Below are 24,008 nucleotides of genomic sequence, written 5' to 3' on the forward strand. Positions count from 1 at the left end.
TAACCCTGATTAACCTGGTGCTGCTCAGCCCAGCTTTAAGGGAAGCATTTCCCCCCCCCAGCACCAGAGCTGTGCAGAAACCATACCAGTGAACGTCTTTTCCTTTTTATTGAAGGGGGAAGGTAAGATCTAAAGCAGCTTAATATCTTCTGGGTTTTTCCCTCCAAATTATGCAGCAAATATTACTGAAACCTCAGCAAACAAGCAGCTCCCCCAGGGCCTTCACCCCATGCACTTTCTTCCAGGGGGGGAAGAAATTCCAATTTGGGAATTTCCTTTGCTGCTGAACAAGCCACAGTCTGTGGGTTTGCTTTGCAAATCTCAGAAGCCAGTTCACTGCCAAGAGGACTCTGTTTCAAAACTCTTCAGCGGCTCCTAGAGGAGCGCGAGCCCACGATACAGATGTCAGCTCCTGCCAGGCTGCAAAACCCCTCCCAGAAGTATTTTCTTCCTCCAGTATGATGACGAAGGGCTTTATCTGGCTCAGATGATGAGGTGCTGAGCCTGCCAAGTGTTCAGGCAACACTAGAAGGCACCATTCCTCCAGAGATCAGCCTGCCCAGCTGCCACCAGGCAGAGCCATGACACCCTCCTGCTGCTCAGCCCCAGCTGGAGCTCCCTAACCAACTACACAGCTAAGGAAAGCCACAACCATGAGCCCAAAAGGACAAAAATCAGAATATTTTATTTCCTTGAGCTCCAGTGATACAACTGTAGCAGCATTTCACAAATGAACTCCTGCATTGTTAAATACACATTTAAGGAAACACATTAAATTCCAAGGCAGGCAAAAAAAAAAATAAAAATTAAGAACTGCAAAGTTACTCATCCTCCCCCTTAAATAATATGTGCGTTTGTTGCAGACAAAGCAGCAGTACATGTTTCACATACCAGGTTAAAATAAAACTTCAGACTCGCAGCAAAACTTTCAAATGCAAACCTAGAAGAGATGAGGAGGGGCTTTGGTGAAGGGGCTTTCACCTGGGGCTCCAGCATTACGCACAGCAGGAAACATTTTAAACATGTGAGACCTTTGCAATTATTAGACCAACTGGGCACGCTCCCAGCTGCAGAATGGGAAGTCTGGTTTTATCAGATACCTGGGGTAATCCGTAAAGAGCTCTATAAACATACAAGTGCTCCTCACCCACTCACAGCTTGAGGCAGGGCAAGTTCCTAAGAAAACCTGGTTGATAATTATTTATGTGCTCAAAACTCAGGACATGCTCACATTTTTCTGGCTAGGGACCAAAACGGGAGGGGGCAACCACCCTCCCAATCGCTCTAAACCCTGGGCAAGTCCAGCCTTTGTGTCCCAGCTACTCACAGGTTACTCCAAATGGGAGATAAATTCTCCCAGAATAGCTAAAGTGAAGTTGGAAATATTAAAGCTAAGCAGCCAGAGGAAGAGGATGATGCGCTGGGGACCGCTTGCTGAGCATGACTCCTAGCTACTGAAGTCACACTGAAAGCTGTCACCTTCCACATTATGCTACAGTTTGCCTCTTTTAATATTAAAGTGACCCAAAATTTTCATCTTAAGTGTTTATGCCCATCTCCGATGGAAATATTTTGTGCAGTTCTGGTTCCTGTTAGTGACTCTCCAGTTTCTCAAGTCAATAGAAAAAAAAACATCCAAGGCCAACAGAGAGCTCAAAGACCTCCAGCCTCGAGGATCTCTGCGTGCAGAGCGCTGGGTGCTTTCTCCAGCTACACCGAGACCTTTGGCCTTGAGCTTACAATTTTTTACTTTAAGACACAGGGTGCGTTTGACACAGTGATTCGTTCAGTTTAAGTGACAAAAAGGCATCAAGAAGCTCATTTCACCATTACCAGTGGTACAAGGTTCATTTACACAAGGCACAAGCAACACCGCCCAGAGAGGTGCTCTTTGATTCACCTTCTCCCAATAACGGAGCGAAAGGATCAGCTCTGCTTAGTGTCATCCTACGCCACGCGCCTGGCTGACAGGACACCTCCAGCGACACGTGCCAGCCCAAAAGCTGCCCCTCGCACCGTGGCTCCCCCGCAGACCCCCCCAGGGCTGACAACAAGCTGAAGCCACATCTCCACAAGCTGCGCCGTAAGGAGACAGTGCCGGCTTGAGCCATCAGCTGCTGCTGGCAGGGCAGGTTCCAGGGAGGATGGAGATTTGCCAGTTGGCATCCTGTAATTTATATTTACACATCCAGGCCCCTAAAATCCCTCATTAGCTACTAATCACCCAAGTAACTGGCTAAAGGGCCGTTCCCAGGAGGAGTAGGGCATGCAGCAAGGCTGCCACCCTTCCCAGGCAGGCACAGCTCTGCTGGCCACTGCAAAGCTCAGCATCCCGCAGCAGCAAAACCAATCCCAAGGCACGAGGAACCTCTCTACATTATTTTTTTTTCCTCCCCAACAGAGACGAGCAGCAGCTTATTGTCAAACACGGGCCGGGAGGTGGCTTCGGTTCTGCAGGGAAGACTTTCACTACCTGCTGCTGGTTTGGTGCTGCCAGGATGTGACCCTTGCGACCCAGTAGCCAAACTGTAAACAGAAGCTCTGGTCCTCCCCAGGGAGCAGAGAAACTCTGTGCACCCCACTTCGATCCCACCGGCTATCGAGATGTGCACAGTCGCTCCTGTAAGCAGGATCAGGGCCTTAGTGAAGAAGTATGAATAAATTAAGGGAGGATGGAGGCTGTTCAGCTATCACACACCATAGAAATGTACCTTTAAAAAAGTGTTTGCAAAAAAAAAATACTATTCTTTAAAATCTACTTTTTTATTTTAAGAGTCTCCTTGTAAAAAAAATGGCATTGATAGTTTCCCCCTCTCCCTCATAAAGTGACCAGGTATTTTGGGGTGCCCTTCCTATGTGTCCTACAGTTTCCCAAAGTGGTGTCCCCATTCCTTCTCCCCCCATCCCAGCAAGTCTCAAGGGGCTACCAAGTACCTTGACACCCACACGATAATCCGGGTCACCATTTGGGGGCTAAATGCTGTATAATTAAAGCCAATCTGGCTATAAAAATAAATGCTTTTGTGTCTTCCTTACACAGGATGGAAGAATTTAGCCCTTTTTAAACAGCTTAGCATCTAGCTGTAATAATATTTAAAAAACAACCCAAATGCCTACATAGAAAAATAAAGGATAAACATTATCCATCTATTTTATATTTATATAAAAAGTAAGTTCTGTGACAGGATATTTTGCTTCTTTGATGTAAAAAAAAAAAAAAATAACAGCCTAGGCTGCATAACCTAAGCCTTCTGGTGAGGAGCAAACTACATCTTCAAATATTCAGAGAAAAATACCAGTTAGCCATTTCACTTCTCCAAAATAAAGTTATTAAATATATATATTATTATAAGTCTTTATAAACTATGTCATTGTTTAAGCAAGGAGGGGAACACGTGACTGAGGACCACTTTAATCCCTGCAGAGGGAGAAGTGGACGTCAGCTGTGAATCCACCAGAAACCTGGCACGTTCCTTAGCAGAGACCCAGAGCTGGCACAGGCACACACAGACACGCACAGAGGGGACACAGAGCCTCACATTCACTCTCGGTAAGTCCTTCACAAGGATGTTCTTTTTTCCAGCTTATGCTTTGTGAGAAAGTACTTGAAGAACTCATACACCGACCAGGCGATGGCCGTAGAAGGCATCTGGTAGATGACACGTGCCTGCACCCCTCTGAAATACCCCGCGATGCCCCCCAGCTGATAGACAGTCTTGAAGGCGTTCATCATGCCCGAGAGATGTCCGCTGATGTTCACAGAGCTCAGGGCCATGTTCTCTTGGGTGTTGAGCAGGGTCTTGCAGACATCCAGAGGAGTGGTGGCGGCGGCTGCCACAGCCCCTGCGACGGCACCGGAGACGATGTGGGAGCGAGGGTTATACTCCCGGTGTGGGTTGATCTGCTCCTGCATGAATTCGTAGGTGATGAAGTGAATGGCCTGGAAGGGGACGTTCATGGTGAGCTGGGTGGTGTAGCTGCGGTAGAAGGCACCGAACCCCTCCGTCTTCTGCACTGTCCTTACGCACGCCAGGACTGACTTGTAGGGGGAGTTGAACATCTGCATCCGCTGCTTCACCACTGGTCCAGGCGACGGCCGCGGCGGGTGAAGGCAGGGCAGGCAGCACCAGGCAGGACAGACACAGGGAGATAACAGCTTATTAGCTAAGACACACCTTTCCTGGTCATCACAACACCCAGACCAAACCCTGCTCCCAGACCCAACCACAGCCAACTTCTCCCTCCAAGTCCAAACTGCTACGACATAAATCAGGTATTTCTGTAGTGATGAGCTTATCGACAGGCTTTTACCAAAAGGCAGCACAACCTGCCCAGTGCCCCCCAAAAACTCAACGCCACAAGCAAGGGAAGCAGGTCAGAGCTCAGCCTTGGTTCAACAGCCCTCTACTTCCACGGGCTAATCCTCAAGCTTAATTAATGAACCTTTAGTCCTAGTTATAAAGGCATTAAAACAGACTGATAAGGACCCTCAGATGTATCTGTAAGGATGGAGAGCTGTTGTGTGGTAATCCTGACATGCCAAGAGGACAAGGGCAGAAAGGTGATTAAATAACTGTACATCACCTGGGAGGTGTAACAGACCCCACCTAAAGTCCCCAGTCCTGAATATAACAACTTCCATTGACTTAAAAGGCCAATGAATTTAATTCATTTCATCAGCATATGATTAAAAGGATTTGAAACACTAGAGATATTTTTTCCTTCAGAAAAAACTGACTTTGGGCCAACTCAGAAGTACAATACATAAACAGTGAAGAGCTGGCAGTCCAGCTAATTGTCTTCATTTTAGCTGAATTTTGCTGTTAGTCCTCTTAATGCCAGGCTCTACCTACCCGGGAAGGCTACACAATGGTCCTACCAGCTGCTGCACTTGTCTAACAACATGACTAAGTTCAGTTTTGTTTGGATAGTCCAAAGCTTTAGAGAAACCACTCCAGCAAAGATGCGCTAGCAGAGTAGTAACTGCATCGAGGTGACACCAGTTTTCCTGGGAAGTCACAATAAGCCACACAGATGCTGTGCAACCCCTTGGCAAGCAAGAAAAACAGGCAGGCAGAATTTATCCCTTTACACTGGCTTGTCTGAGCTCATGAAAGCTGGGCAGAGTCACTAAAGCAAAGGGCATCGACTGCTGAGATGGCGCAGGGTGTCCTTGGTGCCTTCCCAGGCTAACGGGGTGCAGCACTTCCCCAACAGCACAGGGCGTTACCTTCAGCAGGATTCATCACTGCGTCGTGGAGTAGCGTGGCCACGCTCCCGGCTATACCTGCAAAACACAAGAGCATCCTTCAGAAAAAAAAAAAAAGATTCAGAAGCCAGGGGCTTGCTCAGGCACTGCCATCTGCAGAGGCAGCAGCCGATGGTGCGGGCAGCCCGCACCCCCTCGAGCACCCGGGTACTGCTGCCTGGGGAGCTGCAGCCCAGCAACACGACTCATTCCCAGTGCAGAAAAACCCACCCAGAGCAGCCTGACAGAAACCAGGATCCGCTCACCAGACCACAGCCATCACCTTTGCTATTCCCTACAACCCAAGGTTTTGTTTAAGACACCGCTGGCTTCGCTCAGCCCGCGCCGCACTGAGAGATGAGCAATGTTTAGAACTGGCTCAGCGCATCCATAATTAGGCATTTTCATCCATTTACTCAGTCTAGTTTTAAACACTAATTGCACGGATTCTGCAAACATTCAGCCAGCCATTAATGATCTGCAGTTGGCTCTAGGATGGGCCTCTCCAGCCACACCTTCTCCTTTGATGTAGGTTTCCATCTCAAATTCTCTCTTGCCCAAATGACTTTCGGTCATTTCTCATTAACACAGCGCTTCGGTTTTCCCGCTGGTACTGAAAGCCTGTAGCTACTTGAAAGGCAAACACAGGAAGCATATTACCAGCAAAAAGCAGCAAGCCAGGATATTATATACCCTTAACTGAGTTGGTTGAGTCAAGTGACTGCCATGGCAGATTCCTACCACCACATCACATCAAGGACCAGGCAGAAATGTCTTCAGCACAAACCCTTTTGTAACACCCCTGGCTGCTCAGTTAGAGAGTTTCTGCTGTTGCGGTGGTATTACCGGACCTAAAAGCAAAAGCCTTCCTGGTAGAAGCAAAATCTTTAACAGGGGTGAGCACACAGAGTGCGCTTTACCATGCTGGAGCTCCAACATCTGGAACAACTTGTACTTCAAACCTCCAGAGGTTTAGATGATGCCTTCAACATAAAGCCAGAAAGAGCCTGCGAATGCATCTTAACACCTCTTGTCCAATGTACTGATTACCTGTGCTACAATAATTTGAGATTAAAGAGTAGTGCAGAAATTACTTTGGAGGGTGCACAACAATGCCAGGAAGGGCTTCACTACTCTGCAGCTGACAGCCAGACATCTCTAGCCTCTAACTAGTCCTAAGACAGGGCACAGGTTTCAGGGCAGCATGGTGACCAGCACAAAGCACTTGCCCACCCAACTTCCCCCTGTCTCCCCAGTACTCCCAAAGCGGGTGCCGAGACGGGCAAGCCTGGGGTTACGTTTGCATCCTGCATCCTCCCGTACGGATATTTACAGTGGCAGCGCGAATGCAGCCGCCTAAAGCAGCTCCTCCAGGAGCAGAGCACGGCGAAGGATGCCAGGCTAAGTGCTAAGGCTGCTGACTGCAAGCAGGTGGTTTTTTTTGTGCAAAACCCAAAAATACCATTGGCCAAGTGGCTGTTTCCTCCATGCTGGATAGTATCACTTAGAGACTTTTTCATTTTTTCATAGCAGGCAAAGTACATTGCGTGGGCAGGGCCAGCCCCCAGCATGGTGACATTAATCCCACGTAAAGGCCTCCAGAAACCCTCTGTAAGGACAATCTTCTTCAGAGCTTCGTACACGCTCCTGTACTGGGCTTTGGGGTCCGGCTGCAAGCTCTGCATCCTTGTCTGCAACAAAGCACACAAAGGGAGAGGCCTCAGTTACTCGTCTTTAATGCAACAAGCTCGAGTCATAAAGAGCTACAAGGCTTCCAAGATCATTAGAGGGGGCAATAATTTAGTCCCTGGTTGCACCCACGCCGGGGCCACGGCACTATTTATCCACGCTTCGCCTGCCAGACCAGCAAGATTAAGTCTGTGCTCCCATTGCAACACCAAAACGTTACGAGGCTGCTCAGACAAGCGCTCGGCGGAGGGAAGTGTAACCTCTGCTCTTGTTTATGCATCGAAAGTACAGGGCATTAAGCTAGCACAGTTGTTCAAAAGACTCGGTGAAGAAATACAGTTAGGTCTTTAATTGCCTCTTGCTTACAACACTCCCGGCTCTCTGCCCCAGCTTGTTTCTCCTGCAGTTGCTCAGCTGCTTGTGACACTTGGCACACAGCATCAGCCCGCTCGACTGGGAAACAGGTTTCCTAGAAGGGCGAGCTGAGAAAATGGGGTATCCGCAGTAACTCCCCCCGTAGAAGAAGCAGCAGGTAAAGGCCACCCTGTTGTCCTGCACAGGGACCCGAGGAAGACCCGGCTGGTGACTGCCCCCCAGCAGCCCGGGGAGCAGAGCTGCCCTTCGGCCCGTCTTCCTCCCAGCTCCCGCTGCCCCGGAGCCACCAACCGCCTGAGCCAGGAGGTTTCACCTGTGTCTTTGTTCAACCGTCCTTGACGGGCTTTTCTTCCATGGATTTTTGGAGCCAGCTAAGCTTCTGGCATCCAAAGCATCCTATTAAACTCACTGCCATCACTTAATTACGCACAGTGGGAAAAATGACTTCTTTTAGCTTGTTTCAGGCTTCTTCAGACTGATGCCATCACACACCAGCAATGCTCGAAGCCCTTGCAAGGATGATGCCAACCTGCGATGGGTGTTTGCAGGGCACAGACCCCAGCCACCTCCCACCAGCAATGGGGGAGACACTGGCAGGGTTTAAACCCCTACAATCATCCCGGCAGGACCAAGCAAATCGAGATGCAAAGGGTTCTCTGCTGCTCCTGCTGAGCAGCCCACAAGTCCTGCTGGTCTGCAACAAGCTGATCCACCCCATCACACCGAAACCAGTCCGAAGGGATACAGCCGTCAGTGGTGGCCTCATGCCTCGAAACACAAACACAGAAGGCTCCTGGGAAAGGGCACAGCCACAGGAGATGGGTGTTTAGCAACCTGCAACAGGCTCCATCAAATTAATGCTCTTTTAAGGAGAAGCTTGACAACCAAAATTCAGATGTCATTCGGGTTTGACCGTCCGCTGGGACACCCCATCTTGAGAATAAAGTTTCCCCCAAACAATTTGGCAACACGCAGACACCGGCACTGCCCTCGCAGGCAAAAGAGCACGAGTGGCTCAGTCCTTGGCAGAGACTCAACAGCCCTTGAAACAGCAAGGGCTGCCGATGCCACCTCCACACTTCCTCCTAGGACACTTCCCTTCAAGCTTATCAACTCACTTCAGTAATTAGCCAGGAGGCAATATTACAGCTGAGCTTTCAGGCAAGATGAAGCCAAACAAAGCGTTTCAGGTTTGAACCTTCGATTCCCAAAACCACTCTAGTTACAGACAACTTTCACGTACACTTTCTGAGACCAAGGAAGAGAGCTGAATTCAGGACTTTCACCCAGGATAATAAAACCAGGCTATGAAAGCAAAACCAATACATGAGGCTAAGTCAAACAAATTTCTGCACGTAAATGTTCTAAAAAAATTGCACAGGAATTACAATTGCAAAGTGACTTAGTTCAGCAGCTAGCTGAATTTCAGACTTCGAAGCATTGGCTGGTGGTCATGACAAGGCATCACCCTACAACAGGGAATCTGGCGGCCTCCAGCAAAGCTTCGTGTTTCAGAGCACTAAATGCATTGTAACCTACGAACAGCGCTGGAAATGAACCCAAAGGCTCAGAAAAATCCTCCTGTTAAGGCAGCAACTGCACTGAATTCTCTTGGAATTTAAAAACAGGTTTTAAATGCGGCTCTCAAGCCCTTGCTGAGCGGGCGTAAGGGCCTTGCAACCCCTCCAAGGGTCTCTGCACCTTCCCGTCCCACGGATGCTCTTCAGGAGGGGCTGGGCAGGGGCTGGATTTCACGATGCCCCGGAGAAACTCCCGGCAGCGGCTCCACCATCAGCGTGACTCAGCACGACCCACTGCTGCCGGGCTGGTCGCATCCAGCTGGGGTTTTGGTTTGGTGGTTTTGTGTGGTTTTTTTTTTTTTGCTCTGCTAGTTTTAACTTGAAGGCATTGCTTCAGACTCCAGAACTGACCCCAGGAGATCTCGATCTCAGCCCAGTCTATTGCTGGGATGCCTTCGAAGCAGCCGGAATAATTTAAGCGCGTAGCAGCGTCATCTCATCAGAAAGGTAATCAGGGATAAGTGCTCCTGTAAAGCAATAAACTACCAGCCTGGCATGTGCACGTGGTGCTGCGCTGTTGGGAACTAACCTTGAGTATCTCCACCCTTACTGAGGATCCTGTTGCTTTCACAAAAGAATGAATAAATATCAATTTTTATTTTTCTGATGATCATCTGGCCCACTCTAGAGGCATTCAAAAGCTCATACTGCACCCCAGAGCGGGCGGTAAGTGTACACTGCACCCCCTTAACCCATGCACGCTGCAGTTGCATCATCACCAGCACAGCCAGGTCTGCAGGCTTGGACCTTTCATTAAAGCTGTGGACACAAACAGGACAAACAGCCCAAGGTGTAACCAAAACCAGGATCTCCTGTGTGGCTGCTGCAAGAGGCACAGAGCTGAAAACAAGTTCAGCTCTCTTTCGTCCAGGATAAGTTTATCATGGTGTGAAGGATGATGATTTGCTATGAGCTATGCAGTCCTCACCCCCAGCCAGCTCCTGCCACCTCTTTGAAGCCAGCAAGCTCCTCTGAGAGCCTCACCCCCCTGTTAAACCAGCCAAGAAATACTTCTCCACCTACTTAGATTAATCCTTGTTGCATAAGGCAAGAGTGCACTGACAACCACAAGCATCCTGGTAGCCCTGGTTTCAGTTTGGGCAGAAGAAGCAACACCAAAAGTCACAACTTCAGGTTCCCTGCTGTTGGTGGACCAGCGCCGTCTTTACAGACCCAGCCCTCCTGCTGCCTGGAGCACAGGAATAGTCCAGGGTAGTTTTCTATCTAGAATTGTTTTACTAACAAGAGTCAGGTCTCTAGTTTCACATATTCTCGCAAAGGGTCACTGATTTGACATGCCACTGTACAAACAAGCTCAGATCTAATTTACCTTTATTTTTTTTTTTTTTTAGTGAACACAGCATGCTTTCTCAAAGTTCAGCCTGCATGTTCATGTGACAGACAACCACGCTGGTCTCTCCACAGCTAACAAAAGACACAGAGAACACAATATGCTTTTACCAGGAAATAAGCAGCGTTTATGCAGCAACCGGGTCAGATCCTGCCGGCCAGGGAAGGCTTCGCTATTGCATGACCCACCGCAAGCTCTGAACTCCCTATTATTTTTGCTAGGCTGTTTTTCAGCTAAAGGGGCTCCCCAACTTGGTGTGGCACCCACCCGTGTCTGCAAAGGCCCATGAGAGGAGAGCGTAGGGTCAGCCGAACAGGTTAGCTGTGACTTTCCAGCACCCCAACACTATCAGCTGAAACAAGAGTAGCTGCTCCTCCTGGACCTGTGTTGAGATGGGTGGATGCAGAACCTCCCACCACCAAACCCAAGCCAAGGCAAGCATCCCTAACCCCAAAGTCTAAATAAACCAGTGCTTGGTTAGGAGCGGTTCAGGTCTTCCTGGAGTAGACTGCAACATGGTTAGGGTTGCAGCAAGGACTTTTAGTCATCAGTGCAACTGCCACCCACTGTGAGGAAGGGAGGTTCAAGCCCAGCACATCTCCGGTTTCTGAGCTGTCTCACATCAGGAATTAGTTCCCAGGTGAGAACAACTGTTCTTCACATCCCCAAGGCAGTTACTTTACCTGTCTTGGGAAACCAGCTCCAGCAGCCTTGCAGAAATGCCACCAAATGGCTTAAGCAAGAGGTGGGAGGAGGCTCCAGAGGAGTCCTCCAGAAACTCCCTTCTGCTGCCATCACAAGAAGTCCTTGACACGCTGATCTCTAAAATTAATTTGGAGACTAATTAGGCTTGCCAGGACAGCTGTGTTTTCAGCAGCTACAAAATAAAACAAGCCTAAGCAGTAGGAGAAACACCATCAGCACACATCTAAAAGCCTGTTCAAGCCAGTGTTTTAATACAACGACAGCGTTAAGTGGGTAAGACAGAGGCCAACGTCCAGTTCAGGCTGTAAAGGGGTTTTTTCCCATTAGAAGGAAAATGATGGGAAGGAAAAGACACCAAGTCTCGATGATCACAAGCTTCCCACTGAAGCTTTAGCAGGTAAATACAACCTGTAACACGTTTCCCCTCTAAACAAGTAGCGACACTGGTACAAAACACACGTACAACTAGCAATGCCCGAAGTCGCAGCGCGGTTATCGCAGCCAGGTGCTGTAGGAGGCCGCACGCAGGCACGTGCATCACGGATTTACACCCTCCCTCATCACATCCCAGCACGTGTCGCACCGCGAGCACCACCAGCACCTCTGGGTGTTTTCTGAGCTGTCTCACAGGCGTATCAAGGACCTTCACAGAGGTCCACAGGGCACTGTTTTAACTGCTTGCCTTGACTCACCTCAACAGGACACCCCCCTCGCAGCCTGCCCCACCCCGACCTCATCAAACTCAGGAATTGTGCAAGTGTCTGAAGCAAACAATTCCCCAAATTAAAACATTTTCAGTTTCTCTTTCAGAGGAAATGACTTGCTGGAACCAAAACATTTCCTCTACAGCACTAACCAGCCAGGTGCCTGAAACGCCTCTTTCTGCAGCATCCACAACCTCCACCTCCTCCACGGGCCCCGCTCAGCCATCACCGATCCCAGTAACTATAATCCAGAAAGACAGACTAAGGCAGGAGCTTTGCTGCTCTTCTGTAGGAGGAGAGTGGCACATTTCCCCTGGTAAAGTGAAAGACAGCTGCTCTTACAAGCTTAATTAGTGTTTGGCTACTCCTATTACAAAAAAGGCCCTTTTGGGTTCAGTTCTCACCTTTTCCCGTAGTGGACGGACAGAACAGGCACAGACGAGCAGCGAGCGCCCATCGCAGGAGCAGCACCCAAACCCTGCAGCTCCGGATTTCACTCTGTCCCCGACACGTGGGGTGACCTTGTCCGTGCTCCGACGGAGTTCTCCCGCAGCCAGCCAACAGCTGGAGTGTTTTATCAGCTTCTGAGCACTTCAAGGCAGTTTGCTGAGTTGGATTATTCCCAGCGTAAGGCATCGCTCCAGCACTCTCCTAGTAGAGGCGCTGCTGGCCCTGAAGCAACCAGGGAATCCACTGCCCAGTGCAACCAACACTTCCTACAAAGCACCTCCCGCTCCGGGAAACTAGGCACAACTTTCGTTTTCTCCCTCTCCCTTTTCCCAGCAGAGGAAATGCCCTCTAAACACCACCATAAAGTCCAGAGTGACGACAGGCTGCTCTGACCGTGACTTGGCAGAAAACACCGGGCTCGTTTGTGAAAGGAGCCGCTACGGAGGCACTGGGGTGGGCACGGACCCCGCGATGCAGAGCAGCCCAAACCTCCGAGCACCGTCCAGCAGGCACAGACCCAGAGGGAAAGCACAGAAAAAAAGCACAGAATATTTCCTTTGAGTGCTTATCGCTGCACACTGGCAAGACCTCCAGTGCCTCAAAGTGAAGGCATTTCCTCTCCTCTTTCTACTCTCTCAGGGAGCCCTGCATTGAAAAGAGAAGAAATTAGAGCATCTGCTTGCAGCCTTCCCCAACCAGACCATGGAGAGTCAGCACCGGCAGTATCAAGGGAGTTTGGCTTTTCTCAGCTTTTTTCTCTTTTTTAAGCTGCCAGAGCAGCGTGCTGGTAGGGGAGAGGGAGGAAATACCCTTCGTGACGCTTCCTACCCCACAGCGCTGAGAGTCTCGTTAGTCTCGAGCAGCTCATCTGCATTAAAACCCAACCACCCCCAGATCTGCAGCCGTGTAAGCCCCAACCACGATAAAGCCACCGCTCCCACGAGGCTGGGGGGACGCCGAAGGTCAGGTTCACGCCGCTCGAAGCCATCCTGGTTTGTGGGGGGACGGACCACCCCGTCCCACCAGCTTTTCCCTCCTGGGATTCCAGAAAAGCCACCCAGGGGGGTCTCCTGCTCCAGCCCCGCGCCAGGAGGGCACCGGTGGCATCTCGCACCCCGGGGAGCAGCACCAGGCCGGTGCGTGGCGCAGCGGGAGGTGCAAGGCCCCGCGCACACCTTGGCACCGCGGGGCACGCCAAAGCTCGACGGGTCCGAGGGTGCTGGGACGGCACCCCAGGGGCTGCAGGGCCGGGTCCGAGGGGGGGTGCGCAGCTCCAGCTTCCATCGGAGACCTTGGGGGTGACACCTCGGGGTCCTTCCGCACTGCAGCACCCCCTGCTCCTCCTCACCCCCCCTCCCCAGCACCTCCTGCACGCAACAGCCCGGTACAACTCCGCTCCCCTCGAGCAACAGGAGCCCTGCGCACCCCAACACTCCTCGCACCCCTTCCCCACGACACCCCTTCCCCACTTGCACCCCATACACACTTCCCCCCTCTCCTTACACCACCGCACGCACCCCCCGACACCGCCAGCCACCGGGGCAGATCCCGGGGGTTCCGGGGGCCACCCCCCCACCCTCCGCCACGCACCTTGACCGAGTCCACCGGGTACATGACCGTGTGCTCCATGATGCCCGCCACCGCCCCGGCCATCATGTGGGTGCCGAGCGAGGCGCCGCTGGGCAGGCTCTCGTACTCCTCGCCCTCCATAGGCGGCGCGGGGGGGGCGGCGGCAGCGGCGGGCGGGGGGCCGGGCCCCGGGGGCGCCGCCGCGCTGCCCCCCACTCCGCAGCTCAGCTCCATCCGCCCGGTAACGGCGGAGGAGGCAGGAGCGGGGGGAACGGCGGGAGGGGGGGCGCGGGGGGGGGGGCGGGGGGGTCCGCACAGGGCTCGCGCGCGGCCCCGGCCCCGCTTTAAAGCCGCGCCCGCGCCCGCCCCGCCCCGGCCCGCGTCCGCCAATCGCGGAGCGACGCTGGGCCCGCGCGGGTGGGGCCGGGGGGGGCGTGCGCGGCGTGACGTCACAGGCCGGGATTGGCAGGTATAACGGCGAATGGCGAGGAGAGCGGTGAGGCGGGAGGGCGGTGATTGGCTCTGGGCGGTGGGGCCGGGCCGGCTGCCAGGCGCGCTGAGGCGGGGGGGGGCAACGGCGAGCGCCGGCAGGGCGAGTGGTGGTCCCGGCTGCAGGCGGGCGAGACGGGGGGCGCAGAGAATGTGCTCCCCCTCCCCTCCCCGCTTCCCGTCCCCCTTCCCCCGCTTGCGAGCGCGCCCCCCGTGCGAGCACGCGCACCCTGCGTGTGACCTGCTCCTTGCACAAGCAGACGCCCCCCCCCACACCGCGCAAGCACGGGACGGGGCTCAGGCTGCCCCTGGGCCTGTGGCACCCTGCGGCACCCCCCCCACCCCTCCCACCCCCCTCTGAATTTTGGGGTGCACACCGCGGCGCGAGGTGTGGGGCACGGCCGGGGTGCTGCGAGCTCCCACGCGTGGCCTTTGGGGGGGGGTTCCGAGGTGCCCCCCCCTCCCCGGCTGCACCCAGCCCTGGGCGCTGGGGTGCCGTGGAGTGAGGCCGGGAAGGGGAAGGTGGAAATTGGGAGCGTGGCACGAGCAAAAGTGATATTTTTCCTGGAAAATGCGGTGGCGCTGGGAGCAAAGCTGCCCTTGGCACGTGGGCGATGCCTGTCCCCAAAAAGCCCCAAATGCTCCCCAAAACGCGAGCCACGGGGCCATCTCAGGCCTTGTGCAGCTGCCGCTTTGTCTCAGGGGCGTGTTGCCTGTAATAGTGCTTAGTTTTGGGGGTGCTTTTGGGGTTTTGGGGGTGCCTCAGCTCGCACAGACCCCTGTGCCCTCTCCTGTCCCCCTGCCCGGCAGGGCCAGGACAGCAGGATGAGGTGCCGTCAGCTCACCTGCACGGGCCTGAGCCTTGGCGTGGGATGAAAAAAGCTCACAGAATGGCTTAGGAAAGCTTTTTTGCCCTTCCCTGCAAAGGCATTTTGGGAAGATGGGATCCACAGCGTGCCCTGTCCCTCGCCGCAGCTCCCGCTCCACCGCAGAGCTGTTAATCCTGGCCTGTCTGCGGGAGGAACGAGCTCACCCCACGCTGCTGCACCCCCAAACACTCCTCTTCCCCTGGATTTCATTTGATCGCTTTGTTCCGCCGTGAAATGAGCCCAAACCAATTAAATTTGACACTTTCAAAGAAATGGAGGCAAAGTCTTTGTGGCCCAGAGCTCCGGGAACAGCACCGACTTTATTTCATTCCTCCTTGAAGGATTATTTGGAATTTGACCTTGCTGGGAAGGTGCTGTTGCGTAGCGTGTGCTGAAATCAAGGTTAACCATTTTCACCAAGCACCGTGGTAATGTAAAGCAATTTATTGCTGCTCAAGCCTTGGGAAGCAAGTAAGAAAACCATTCTCTAAGGACCCCAAAAAGCAGAAAAATGAAGTGCTTGGTTTTTTGTTAACCATGAAATGAATACACACGAGGAGAGAAAAGCCTGGTCTGTTCTCATCTTCGCCTCCCATCCGGGTACCTGGAGAGGGGCTGTGGAGCGGAGCTGGGGCACCCGGTGCTGGCACTTGCTGTCCTCCTCCCTTCTGCCCCGTGTTTGTGCTGGGAAGCCTCTGTTCTCCGTGGGAACACGGTGCTGCTGGAAAAAGTAACAATAAGAACAGCATCACACGCACGTGACTCACTCCTGATTGATTTTGGGTACCTGGCAGCGTTTTCTGCACCCGGAGCAGCGCTTGTACAGGGGGTGGCAGAGCCAGAGGTGAGACCTGGCCACCGTCCCGGCGTGTCCAAGCCATCACGCTCTCCCGTGAGCCCAGGTGTCATCAGCTGTCCTGAAACCTGTAAAAAGCAGAGGCTGTAAAAAGGCCTTCAACAACATGCAATTTGACACAGCAAGGGCTAAATCTCTCCGTCCTTTCCCCCCATCTTGCCCGCTGGCAGAAGCCACTGGATTATCACAGCTTTGCTTCCTCCAAAAGAGACTAAACCAAATATATGGTGCTGACAGATGGTTTGACACTGTATTCTCCAGCTTAAATGACATTTCGGAGCTGGAGAGCCATGCGCATACATGTGATTCCAGCAGACAGTGCTCCCTGGTGATCAGCCATGTCTGCAAGGCATAAATCAAACACGGGCACAAGAACTTCCTTCTTCTAAGTCAGCTTTATTCAAGGAAACGCCTGAATTAAAACTCAAAGAGGGACACTTTCCAGTATTGCTCCACACAGTTTATTCAGGTTTTCTACTCCGTGAACAACGGTCAACAGCAGCTAATCTCCCTCCATTGCTTTTGGCAGAGCAGAGGAGGGTGGGGAAATTTCAGTGTCACTTACCTTAATGAGCCCTTTCCCCTATGGTCTTAGGTCTTGCTCCCTGATAAGAAATAGTATGAATCAGTCTGAAATACGGTGCTGTTTCCAGGTAGGAAGAGGTTATATTTTAACCCTGAGGAGGACTGACACAAGGAATCCTTTCTGCTCCTGCTCAGTGCCCCGTGTCAGGGGCCACCCTGGGGCTCAGGGACCTGCTGTGGCCAGAGGTGCCAAAGCTGAGATGTATGGACTGAGGGTTTTCCCCGTGTTCATGAAGAAGGGACAAAATTACTCATCATCAGGGAAAATGGGGCAGGGAGTCTGGTCTGGCTTGTGGTCTTGTCATGTCACATGTCCCACTGGCAGGAAGAGGAACAGCAGGTGTCTCTTGGATGGTTTCCTGCCATCCCTGCCTGGCAAATAAGAGTCATCCCTCACAGGTCATCAACAAAGGGAACTCAATTTACAAAACCTTCCTTAGAAACAGGTTGGTCTTGTGCAGTGATTCCCTTGCTGCCTCCCAGGGCACAAGCACTACTCGGTGCATCCCGTCTGGGTGCTGGAGCTCCCCCGGGGTTAGCGTGTCCCTCAGGTGCTCCAGGAGCCCCAGACTCCATCACGGCAGGGAAGCAGCGAAGGGCAAAGCTATTAAAAGCACATTCTGGCTGCGGGCTGCACGGAGCATGCTCATTTATACGCCGACAAGTCGATGCGAAATACAGCGCCGCAATCTGCACACGCGTTGCGTCACCGCGAGCAGCTCAATAAAAGGATGAATCAGACAGATCTGAGTCCTCACTGGGCCATCACCTTCTTTATGGGGTTTCTGCACCCTAGGACAGCTTTTACACAGCAGAAGTATAACACGCTGCCAGGAACACCATGAGAAATGAGAAACAACCTGCAAAACAAAGTGAAATGCTCCTGGCTTTCCTAAGTCCCTGCCCCAAGAAGGTGCCTGCAGCCCCCAGGCCTGGCACTCCGCAGCTGATTGGGAGGACCCGGTTTTGCTTATCACAGACACCACGGCTGCACCCAGGCTGATAAGGCAGGAGTGTCCTCCTGGGAGGAGGACACCAGAAACCACAGAAATTATAGCTTATCTACAAGATCCAGTGGGATTTTTTTTTTTTTTTTTTTCACTTTCCAAATCTACAAGTTCTCTAACAGCTGAGCAACACCTTGTTTTAGGGTGGGTTTTATCCTTTTCACAACCTGTCCCTGCCATCACGGGGCTGCCAGCAGTGGTGCGGAGCCGTGGCGTGCTGAATTGGGGGTGAGGAGGGGGAACGCTGCTTCACCTCCAGCAGCACAATGCCACGTGGCAGCAAATTACAGGACTTTGTTTTTTTAATTAAGGTGTTTAGCAGCAGGTAGCTGTATTTTTAATTGTGGAAAGGAAAAGACACCCGTTTATGGTTCACTTTAGGAGAGGGATCAGGGCAAATGTATATCGTTAAGGACATATGTTTGCAATCTTATTTGCAACCAGCCTGAGCTTTATGTCCCCACAGCCTTTTTTTTTTATTTAGCTAGCTTGCGTGCCAGATGCCTACGCTGGAGGAAAGATGGTTTTCACGCGGGAATCGCCTGCACACCCCAATTCCCCATCCCACGTGGCGAGGATGCAGCCCCTTCCTGGCACACCAGCACTTGGCCACCGCCAGCCCCATGAGTCCTGTCCCTGCTCAGAAATGTTCCAAGCCTCAACATAAATGTTAAACTGCGAGTCTGGACCTCACTCCCCAGAACTGGCCTTATGTCAAAGGCAGCATCACATTCAGAAGATGCCCTGGAAAAAGGTCTCCCTGACACCAGCCTGGGTTTTCCTGCCCACCCGGGTGCATTTTGCGATGCGCCTGAGAAGAGACGATCGCGGGGAAATATCAGCCTCTAGGAAACCCGATGCGTTCCAGTTATTTTTTATCTCTACATTAACAAAAGCCATAAAAAGAAGCAAACGTATTGTTTTGTCTTCGGGGTGGACTGTCTCACTTATTTGAACATCAGCATAAGGCATCCCCTGGTTTTAAGCCCTTGCTGAGCACACCAAGGTGCCGGTCGGTAGGTTAGTACTGGAAAATCAAGAGCATTAATCCCTGCTCTGGTACAAACTCAGAGCATCTCTCCTTGCCCTGATTCACCAGAGCAGCTCTCCAGGTTACCACGGTATTCATTTCATAGTCAGCGTGTGTATAACAGGTTTATACGTAGCAGATCAACCGCAGGGTATTAGGTTGATGCCAGTGAGGGCCATGAACATGAATGCAAAGTAAATTAGAGAGAATTGAGCCCTAATGATGCTGCGGGGTTATTCCTACGCCAAAACAGCCGAAATCTGAAAACTCAGCATTGCAGCTCCACCGAAGCAATGCAGACAGGTCCAGGGCCCATTAACATTTATGCAACCTCAGAGGCAAAGGAGGTGTGGATGCGAGGAATTTGGCCTGTGGGTTTTATTTCAGCGTTCACATAATCTGGCCTAATTTACCATTACCTAGCTCAATGGATTAATGGAACAGGGAGAGGCAATATCCAATGTGTATAATTAAGCCTGCCTTTTGTATTATTTCCTGGACCAAATTTTTTCATCAACTTGCCTTTCTGGTTTGAAGCCCCGGGGAAACAATGGGAAAGGCGCAGCACATGCTGGTGGTGCTTTTGGGATTGACTGGTGCCACTGGGCAGAGGAGGCTGAAAGGATCCCATGGGGTTTGCTGGGTTTGGGCATGGCTTTTTTTTTTTTTTGTTTTGGCCTTGTTTCTAGCACTTAGCAAAATTAGATCCAGAAAGGAGGGAGAAAACCCTGGCTTGTCGTTCAGGGGATGTGTTTAAAGCTGGGGAATGATCCTGCTCTGCCACCGACTCCTCACATGGCCTTGGTCAAATCGTTTTGTTCTGATGGACTTCACCACTTCTTCTGGGCAAGGTTTTGTGTGATTAAAAGATGGTGAGCAAAAAAGGATGAGATGAGGGCTCTGCAAATGGGGCCGTGGCTGGCGAGCAGTCCCAGCCTGCTGCCGCAATGCAAGCAAATAAAAAATCAGCATCATTCACCCTGGAGCAGGCATCACATCTGGGGAGGTCGGACTGTGGGGACGCCTCTCCGGCTTTGAAATGGGAAGAGGGGCGTTTTAACAAATAAAGACAAAAATGCAAGCAGAAAAGTCCAGCTGGCAGACACGGCTCAGCCCTGTCTCCTCCTCCACATCCCCCTTCGCACCCCCACCGGCCACAAAAGCGGGGTGCTCCACCGTGATCAGCCACGACAGCCGCCGCGCGCCCCAGCTGCTCCCGTATCTGCTCGCCCCGGAGCACGCTGCAGGCTGATATTTTGGGAGGGTGCGGCGGGGCGGGTGACGTGCTCACCCGAGATAGGGGCCAGGCACCCTGCACACACCTTGCTGGGGCTGTCGGGGTCGACCTGCGCGTGTTCTAGAGGCGTTTGGAAATGGCTGATGCCCAAATGCCCCGCTCACGGCGAGCTCTGGGTCTCCATCAAGCTGCTTTTTCCAGGCACCAATTCAGAACGAGCCTGATGATTTCAGCAGCGCGGCTTTATCCCAGATTTCCTCTGAACTGCACGGGGGGAACAAAACAGGATTTGGTGCTTGGAGGAAACCTTCCTCTCATGCAAAACACTGGGAGCTCACCGAGCCAGAATCCGGGCTCGCTTCACCAGCACGAGCAACAGCCAGTGGGGAAGGTTTTACTCCCACTGATGATACTGTTAACAGTGGGGTGAAATATATTCACAAACAACTAATATTTTCTCCGTCGCTGCAAAGAGCATGCATCTGGAAATAATTAGCATGCACAAAACCAACTTGCACATTCCTCCTAGGCCTCCATTTTGTGTCGCCTGCAGACTGGCCATGGCGGGTTTATCGGCACCTCTCAATTTCTGCATATCCTTCGATATTTCTGACACCCAGCCCAGCCCAGGCCAACTCCTGATCAACGCTTGCTGGTGACTCAGAAGCCATGCTTAGCCCTCAGCAAACCACCCCCCAGCACAGCTTTTTTGTTTGCATGGTTTGATGTCAGCGCTGGCTTTTTCTTCTTTCCTTTTTTTTTCCTCCACAAAGCCTTTGCCGCCGCTGACATGCTCCTACTTGTGCTTCCGTCTCCGTAGATGACGGCAGCATCGGGAATCAGCTGCCCTGCAGCCTTTCCCCCCAGAGTCACGAGTTGCAGCAACTACTTTTGGGTGGAATTAAACTTGGAAAGGGACTGAGGGGCTGTCCGCAGCTGCTGGGGTTTTAGCTGCGTGGTCAGTGGGAGCCTGTGCAATGGCAGGATGGGTCCCACCAGCCTGGTGGTTGAATGTCCACCGTGCTGAGCGAGGACAGGGAAACCCTGGGAAGCCCTGGTGCTCCTCATCCCATGGGACAACAGGCTCAGCACCTTCACCGGGTTGAACCTGTGGTAGAGGTTTTCTCCCTCCTCTGAGCCCTTGTGCTGACACCAGCTCCAGTAGCTGCCCCAGGGCTCTGCATTTCTCCTGCAAAGCAAGAGCAAGTCTAAGAGGTCCTTCTCCCTGGAGGCGCTGTCATTACCTCGGCATACTTTGCCATCCCAAAGCACCTACTTTCTTGCCCAGGGCCGCATCCAGCTGCGCTGGGGATGGATTGCACACCCAGCACAACTTTCCCTGCCAGTTTAATACTGTCTGCTCTGCTTTGGTCCAAACTAATGAGGGATATATACCCACAGGCAAGGTTTGCAGTGCTTAAATCCTAAAGAAGCCCAACGCCTTGGCCATCGTGGAGAGCCTGGAGCACGGCTGCGGTCCTCCTTTTAGCCCCCAGCAAAGCCCCCTGCCCTGCCTGGGTGACCTGCCCTTGCTCCACGGGGCACCATGCCTTGCTTTGGCTTAGTCAATATATTTCTGCGTTGCTTCTATGAGAAGTTCATTAGAGCACTTTAACTATTGTGAGAAAACACACTGGAGACAAGCGTCTTCATTCTCAGCGCACGGCAAAGTAGCTGCGGTGAGGCCTGGTGGGAAGCATAGCCCTGACCCCACCCCAGTTATCCGCCAGTAAAACCCAGCGTGCCAAACCTGGTGTGCAAAACCCAGCGTGCCAAAATCCAGCGTGCAAATCCCAGCATGCAAATCCCAGCGTGCCAAAATCCAGCGTGCAAATCCCAGCGTGCAAAACTCAGCGTGCCAAAATCCAGCGTGCAAATCCCAGCGTGCAAAACTCAGCGCGCAAATCCCAGCGTGCAAAACCCAGCATGCCAAAATCCAGCGTGCAAATCCCAGCGTGCAAAACTCAGCATGCAAATCCCAGCATGCCAAAACCCAGCGTGCAAAACCCAGCGTGCAAATCCCAGCGTGCAAAACCCAGCGTGCCAAAATCCAGCACGCAAATCCCAGCATGCAAATCCCAGCGTGCCAAAATCCAGCGTGCAAAACCCAGCATGCAAAACCCAGTGTACCAAAATCCAGCGTGCAAATCCCAGCGTGCAAATCGCAGCGTGCATATCCCAGCGTGCCAAACCCAGCGTGCAAAAATCAGCGTGCCAAACCTGGTGTACAAAACCTGGTGTGGCAAACCAGGTGTGCAAAATCTGGTGCGTAACACCCAGCGTGTCAAACCTGGCGTGCGAAGGGTGTCACGTAAACTCCAGCACATAAAACCCGGGTACGAAACCCGGCACTGGGCTCGGTCAGTAGGCTTCTCCGGGGAAAATTGGGTGTGCTGGCGGCTCCGCGCCGAGTGGGAGGCAAAAGTCAAAGTGTTTTTGAGAAGCGCTGACAGCGGCTCGAGAGGCAAAGATGAAAGTGGCTCGTGTGAGAACAGAAAGAGGAAGAGGAAACGCAGCAGAAAATGAACTTGTGTGAAAACCCGCCATCTTCCACGGTCCCCTCCAGCTGGAGGATCCCGCTCAGAGCAATGTGGCTCCTTGGTCACATCTGCTTTTCATAAGGGGACAGACAGACAGTCCCGGCTCTGCTGCTTCACCCCGGGCCAGATTTGGTTTCTCTGTTCCCAATGTGTCTGTGACTTTCAAAAACCAGGAGTAGCTCCAGATGCTCCCGTGGAATGCATGGCAGAGGCTCCATGCTCCTTCGCTTCAGGGCTTTGCACTGCCCAAAGGCAAAGCCGTCATGGTGTGTTCAAGCTGGGACATCCCAGATACAGCCTTGCATCCCAGGTGGCCAAGAAAGCCAACGGCATCCTGGCTTGGATTAGAAATAGCGTGACCAGCAGAAGCAGGGAGGTGATAGTCCCCCTGTGCTCTGCACTGGTGAGGCCACACCTGGAGTGTTGTGTCCAGTTTTGGGCACCTCAATCCGAGAGAGATCTCGAGGGGCTGGAGCGAGGGCAGAGGAGGGCAACGAGGCTGGGGAAGGGCCTGGAGAATAAATCCTGTGAGGAGCCATTGAAGGAGGAGAAGGTGAGGGGAGACCTCATCACTCTACAGCTCCCTGAAAGGACGTTGTAGAGAGGTTGGTGCTGGTCTCTTCTCCCAGGGAATTAGTGACAGAACAAGAGGGAACGGCTTTAAACTGCAACAGGGGAGGTTCAGACTGGACAGGAGGAAAAAATGTTTCCCAGAAAGAGTGGTCAGAGAGTGGAATAGGCTGCCCAGGGAGGGGGTGGAGTCCCCATCCCTGGGTGTGTTTAAGGGCCTTTGGATGAGCTGTGGGGGGATGTGGGGTAGGGGAGAACTGTGTAGAGTCGGGCTGAGGGTTGGACTCGATGATCCCGAGGGGCTTTTCCAACCTGAGTGATTCTGGCATTGACTACAGCGGTGGGTGGTGGGCAGACAGACGGGCAAACAGCAGGTACCCTGCGTGCGTTAAGAAAATGACAGCAGCCATCAGGCTGGGTGTTCAGTTGTGTCCCAACTCCCTCCTGCTGGGCTCCCCGGGATGAAGATTAAGTCTGTGACGAAACAATTTGTGACGGCAGAAGGAAGGAGAAGAAATGGAGAAGCCGGAGCAGCCCGGCAGGTCCAGCTCCTTCTCTCTGCAAATGAATCGGGACCACAGGGGACCAATTTTTGACCTTTGAAAATCACCCGGCGTATCGCTTACCCCTGGAAAAGCAGCGTTTAACCCACCGGAGCTTTATGCAACACCCTCCAGACCCGTGCCTGGACACGCATGAATCGCCACGCGTGTGGGTTTGCTCACGCGGCCACACGCGGTTTCACACCAGCAGCCGGGACGAGGCTGAAGCTCACGGCGGGACCCCGGGACCCGCTTCCCGCGGGAGAGGTGAGGCCCCAGCAAAGCTCCAGCCTTTCCACGAGGTTATTCCTGTTACTAATCCATTAGAGCTGCCAGGATAAACATTTTCTTTCCAGTTCTCCGAAGGGATCTCGGAGCTGTGTGGGCACAAGCTGTGCTGCCGCTCAGTGGCAACACGCAGGAGGGTTCCTTGCCTTGCTGGCAGATTTTCAGCCCCTTCGAGGCAAGGAGAGGCTTTTTGCTTGGTTTTTTAAGCAGATTAATTTATTTGTTACTTATATCATAAATATTTATATGTTTATTACAGGTGCTACAATGCCATTGTGTATTTATAGTATATACAAATACATAATACCTTATATTTAGAATATT

The 24,008-nt window shown here is 52.5% G+C and overlaps 1 protein-coding gene across 3 annotated transcripts; it reads right to left on the bottom strand.

Moving 5' to 3' along the window:
• Nucleotides 1-666: 666 nt before the first annotated feature.
• On the bottom strand, nucleotides 667-13,938 carry SLC25A37 (solute carrier family 25 member 37). 3 transcript variants are annotated; one of them, XM_074808343.1, is made up of 6 exons: nucleotides 13,693-13,815; nucleotides 12,057-12,747; nucleotides 10,927-11,065; nucleotides 6,711-6,939; nucleotides 5,231-5,287; nucleotides 667-4,080 (listed from the first exon to the last, which is right to left on the bottom strand). In XM_074808343.1, the coding sequence occupies exons 4-6, from the start codon at nucleotides 6,931-6,933 to the stop codon at nucleotides 3,560-3,562; spliced, it is 801 nt and encodes a 266-aa protein (XP_074664444.1). In that variant the 5' UTR covers nucleotides 6,934-6,939; nucleotides 10,927-11,065; nucleotides 12,057-12,747; nucleotides 13,693-13,815; the 3' UTR covers nucleotides 667-3,559. The 3 variants fall into 3 exon arrangements, with proteins under 3 accessions (XP_074664444.1, XP_074664443.1, XP_074664442.1); XM_074808342.1 differs by lacking the exon at nucleotides 10,927-11,065; XM_074808341.1 differs by lacking the exons at nucleotides 10,927-11,065; nucleotides 12,057-12,747 and having other exon boundaries at nucleotides 13,693-13,938.
• Nucleotides 13,939-24,008: the final 10,070 nt, after the last annotated feature.

This window comes from Strix aluco, chromosome 28 (assembly GCF_031877795.1).
Source record: "Strix aluco isolate bStrAlu1 chromosome 28, bStrAlu1.hap1, whole genome shotgun sequence".
NCBI classification, from domain to species: Eukaryota; Metazoa; Chordata; class Aves; order Strigiformes; family Strigidae; genus Strix; species Strix aluco.

Bases quoted from the DNA above. Each gene is read 5' to 3' on its own strand.
- SLC25A37 (XM_074808341.1), bottom strand. From the start codon at position 13,905: ATGGAGCTGAGCTGCGGAGTGGGGGGCAGCGCGGCGGCGCCCCCGGGG. The intron at 5,288-6,710 runs GTATTTTTGGGT...TGTGTTTTGCAG, and splicing joins AAACAGCCACTTGGCCAATG to GTATAGCCGGGAGCGTGGCC. The intron at 4,081-5,230 runs GTAACGCCCTGT...CGCCTGGACCAG, and splicing joins AGTGATGAATCCTGCTGAAG to TGGTGAAGCAGCGGATGCAG.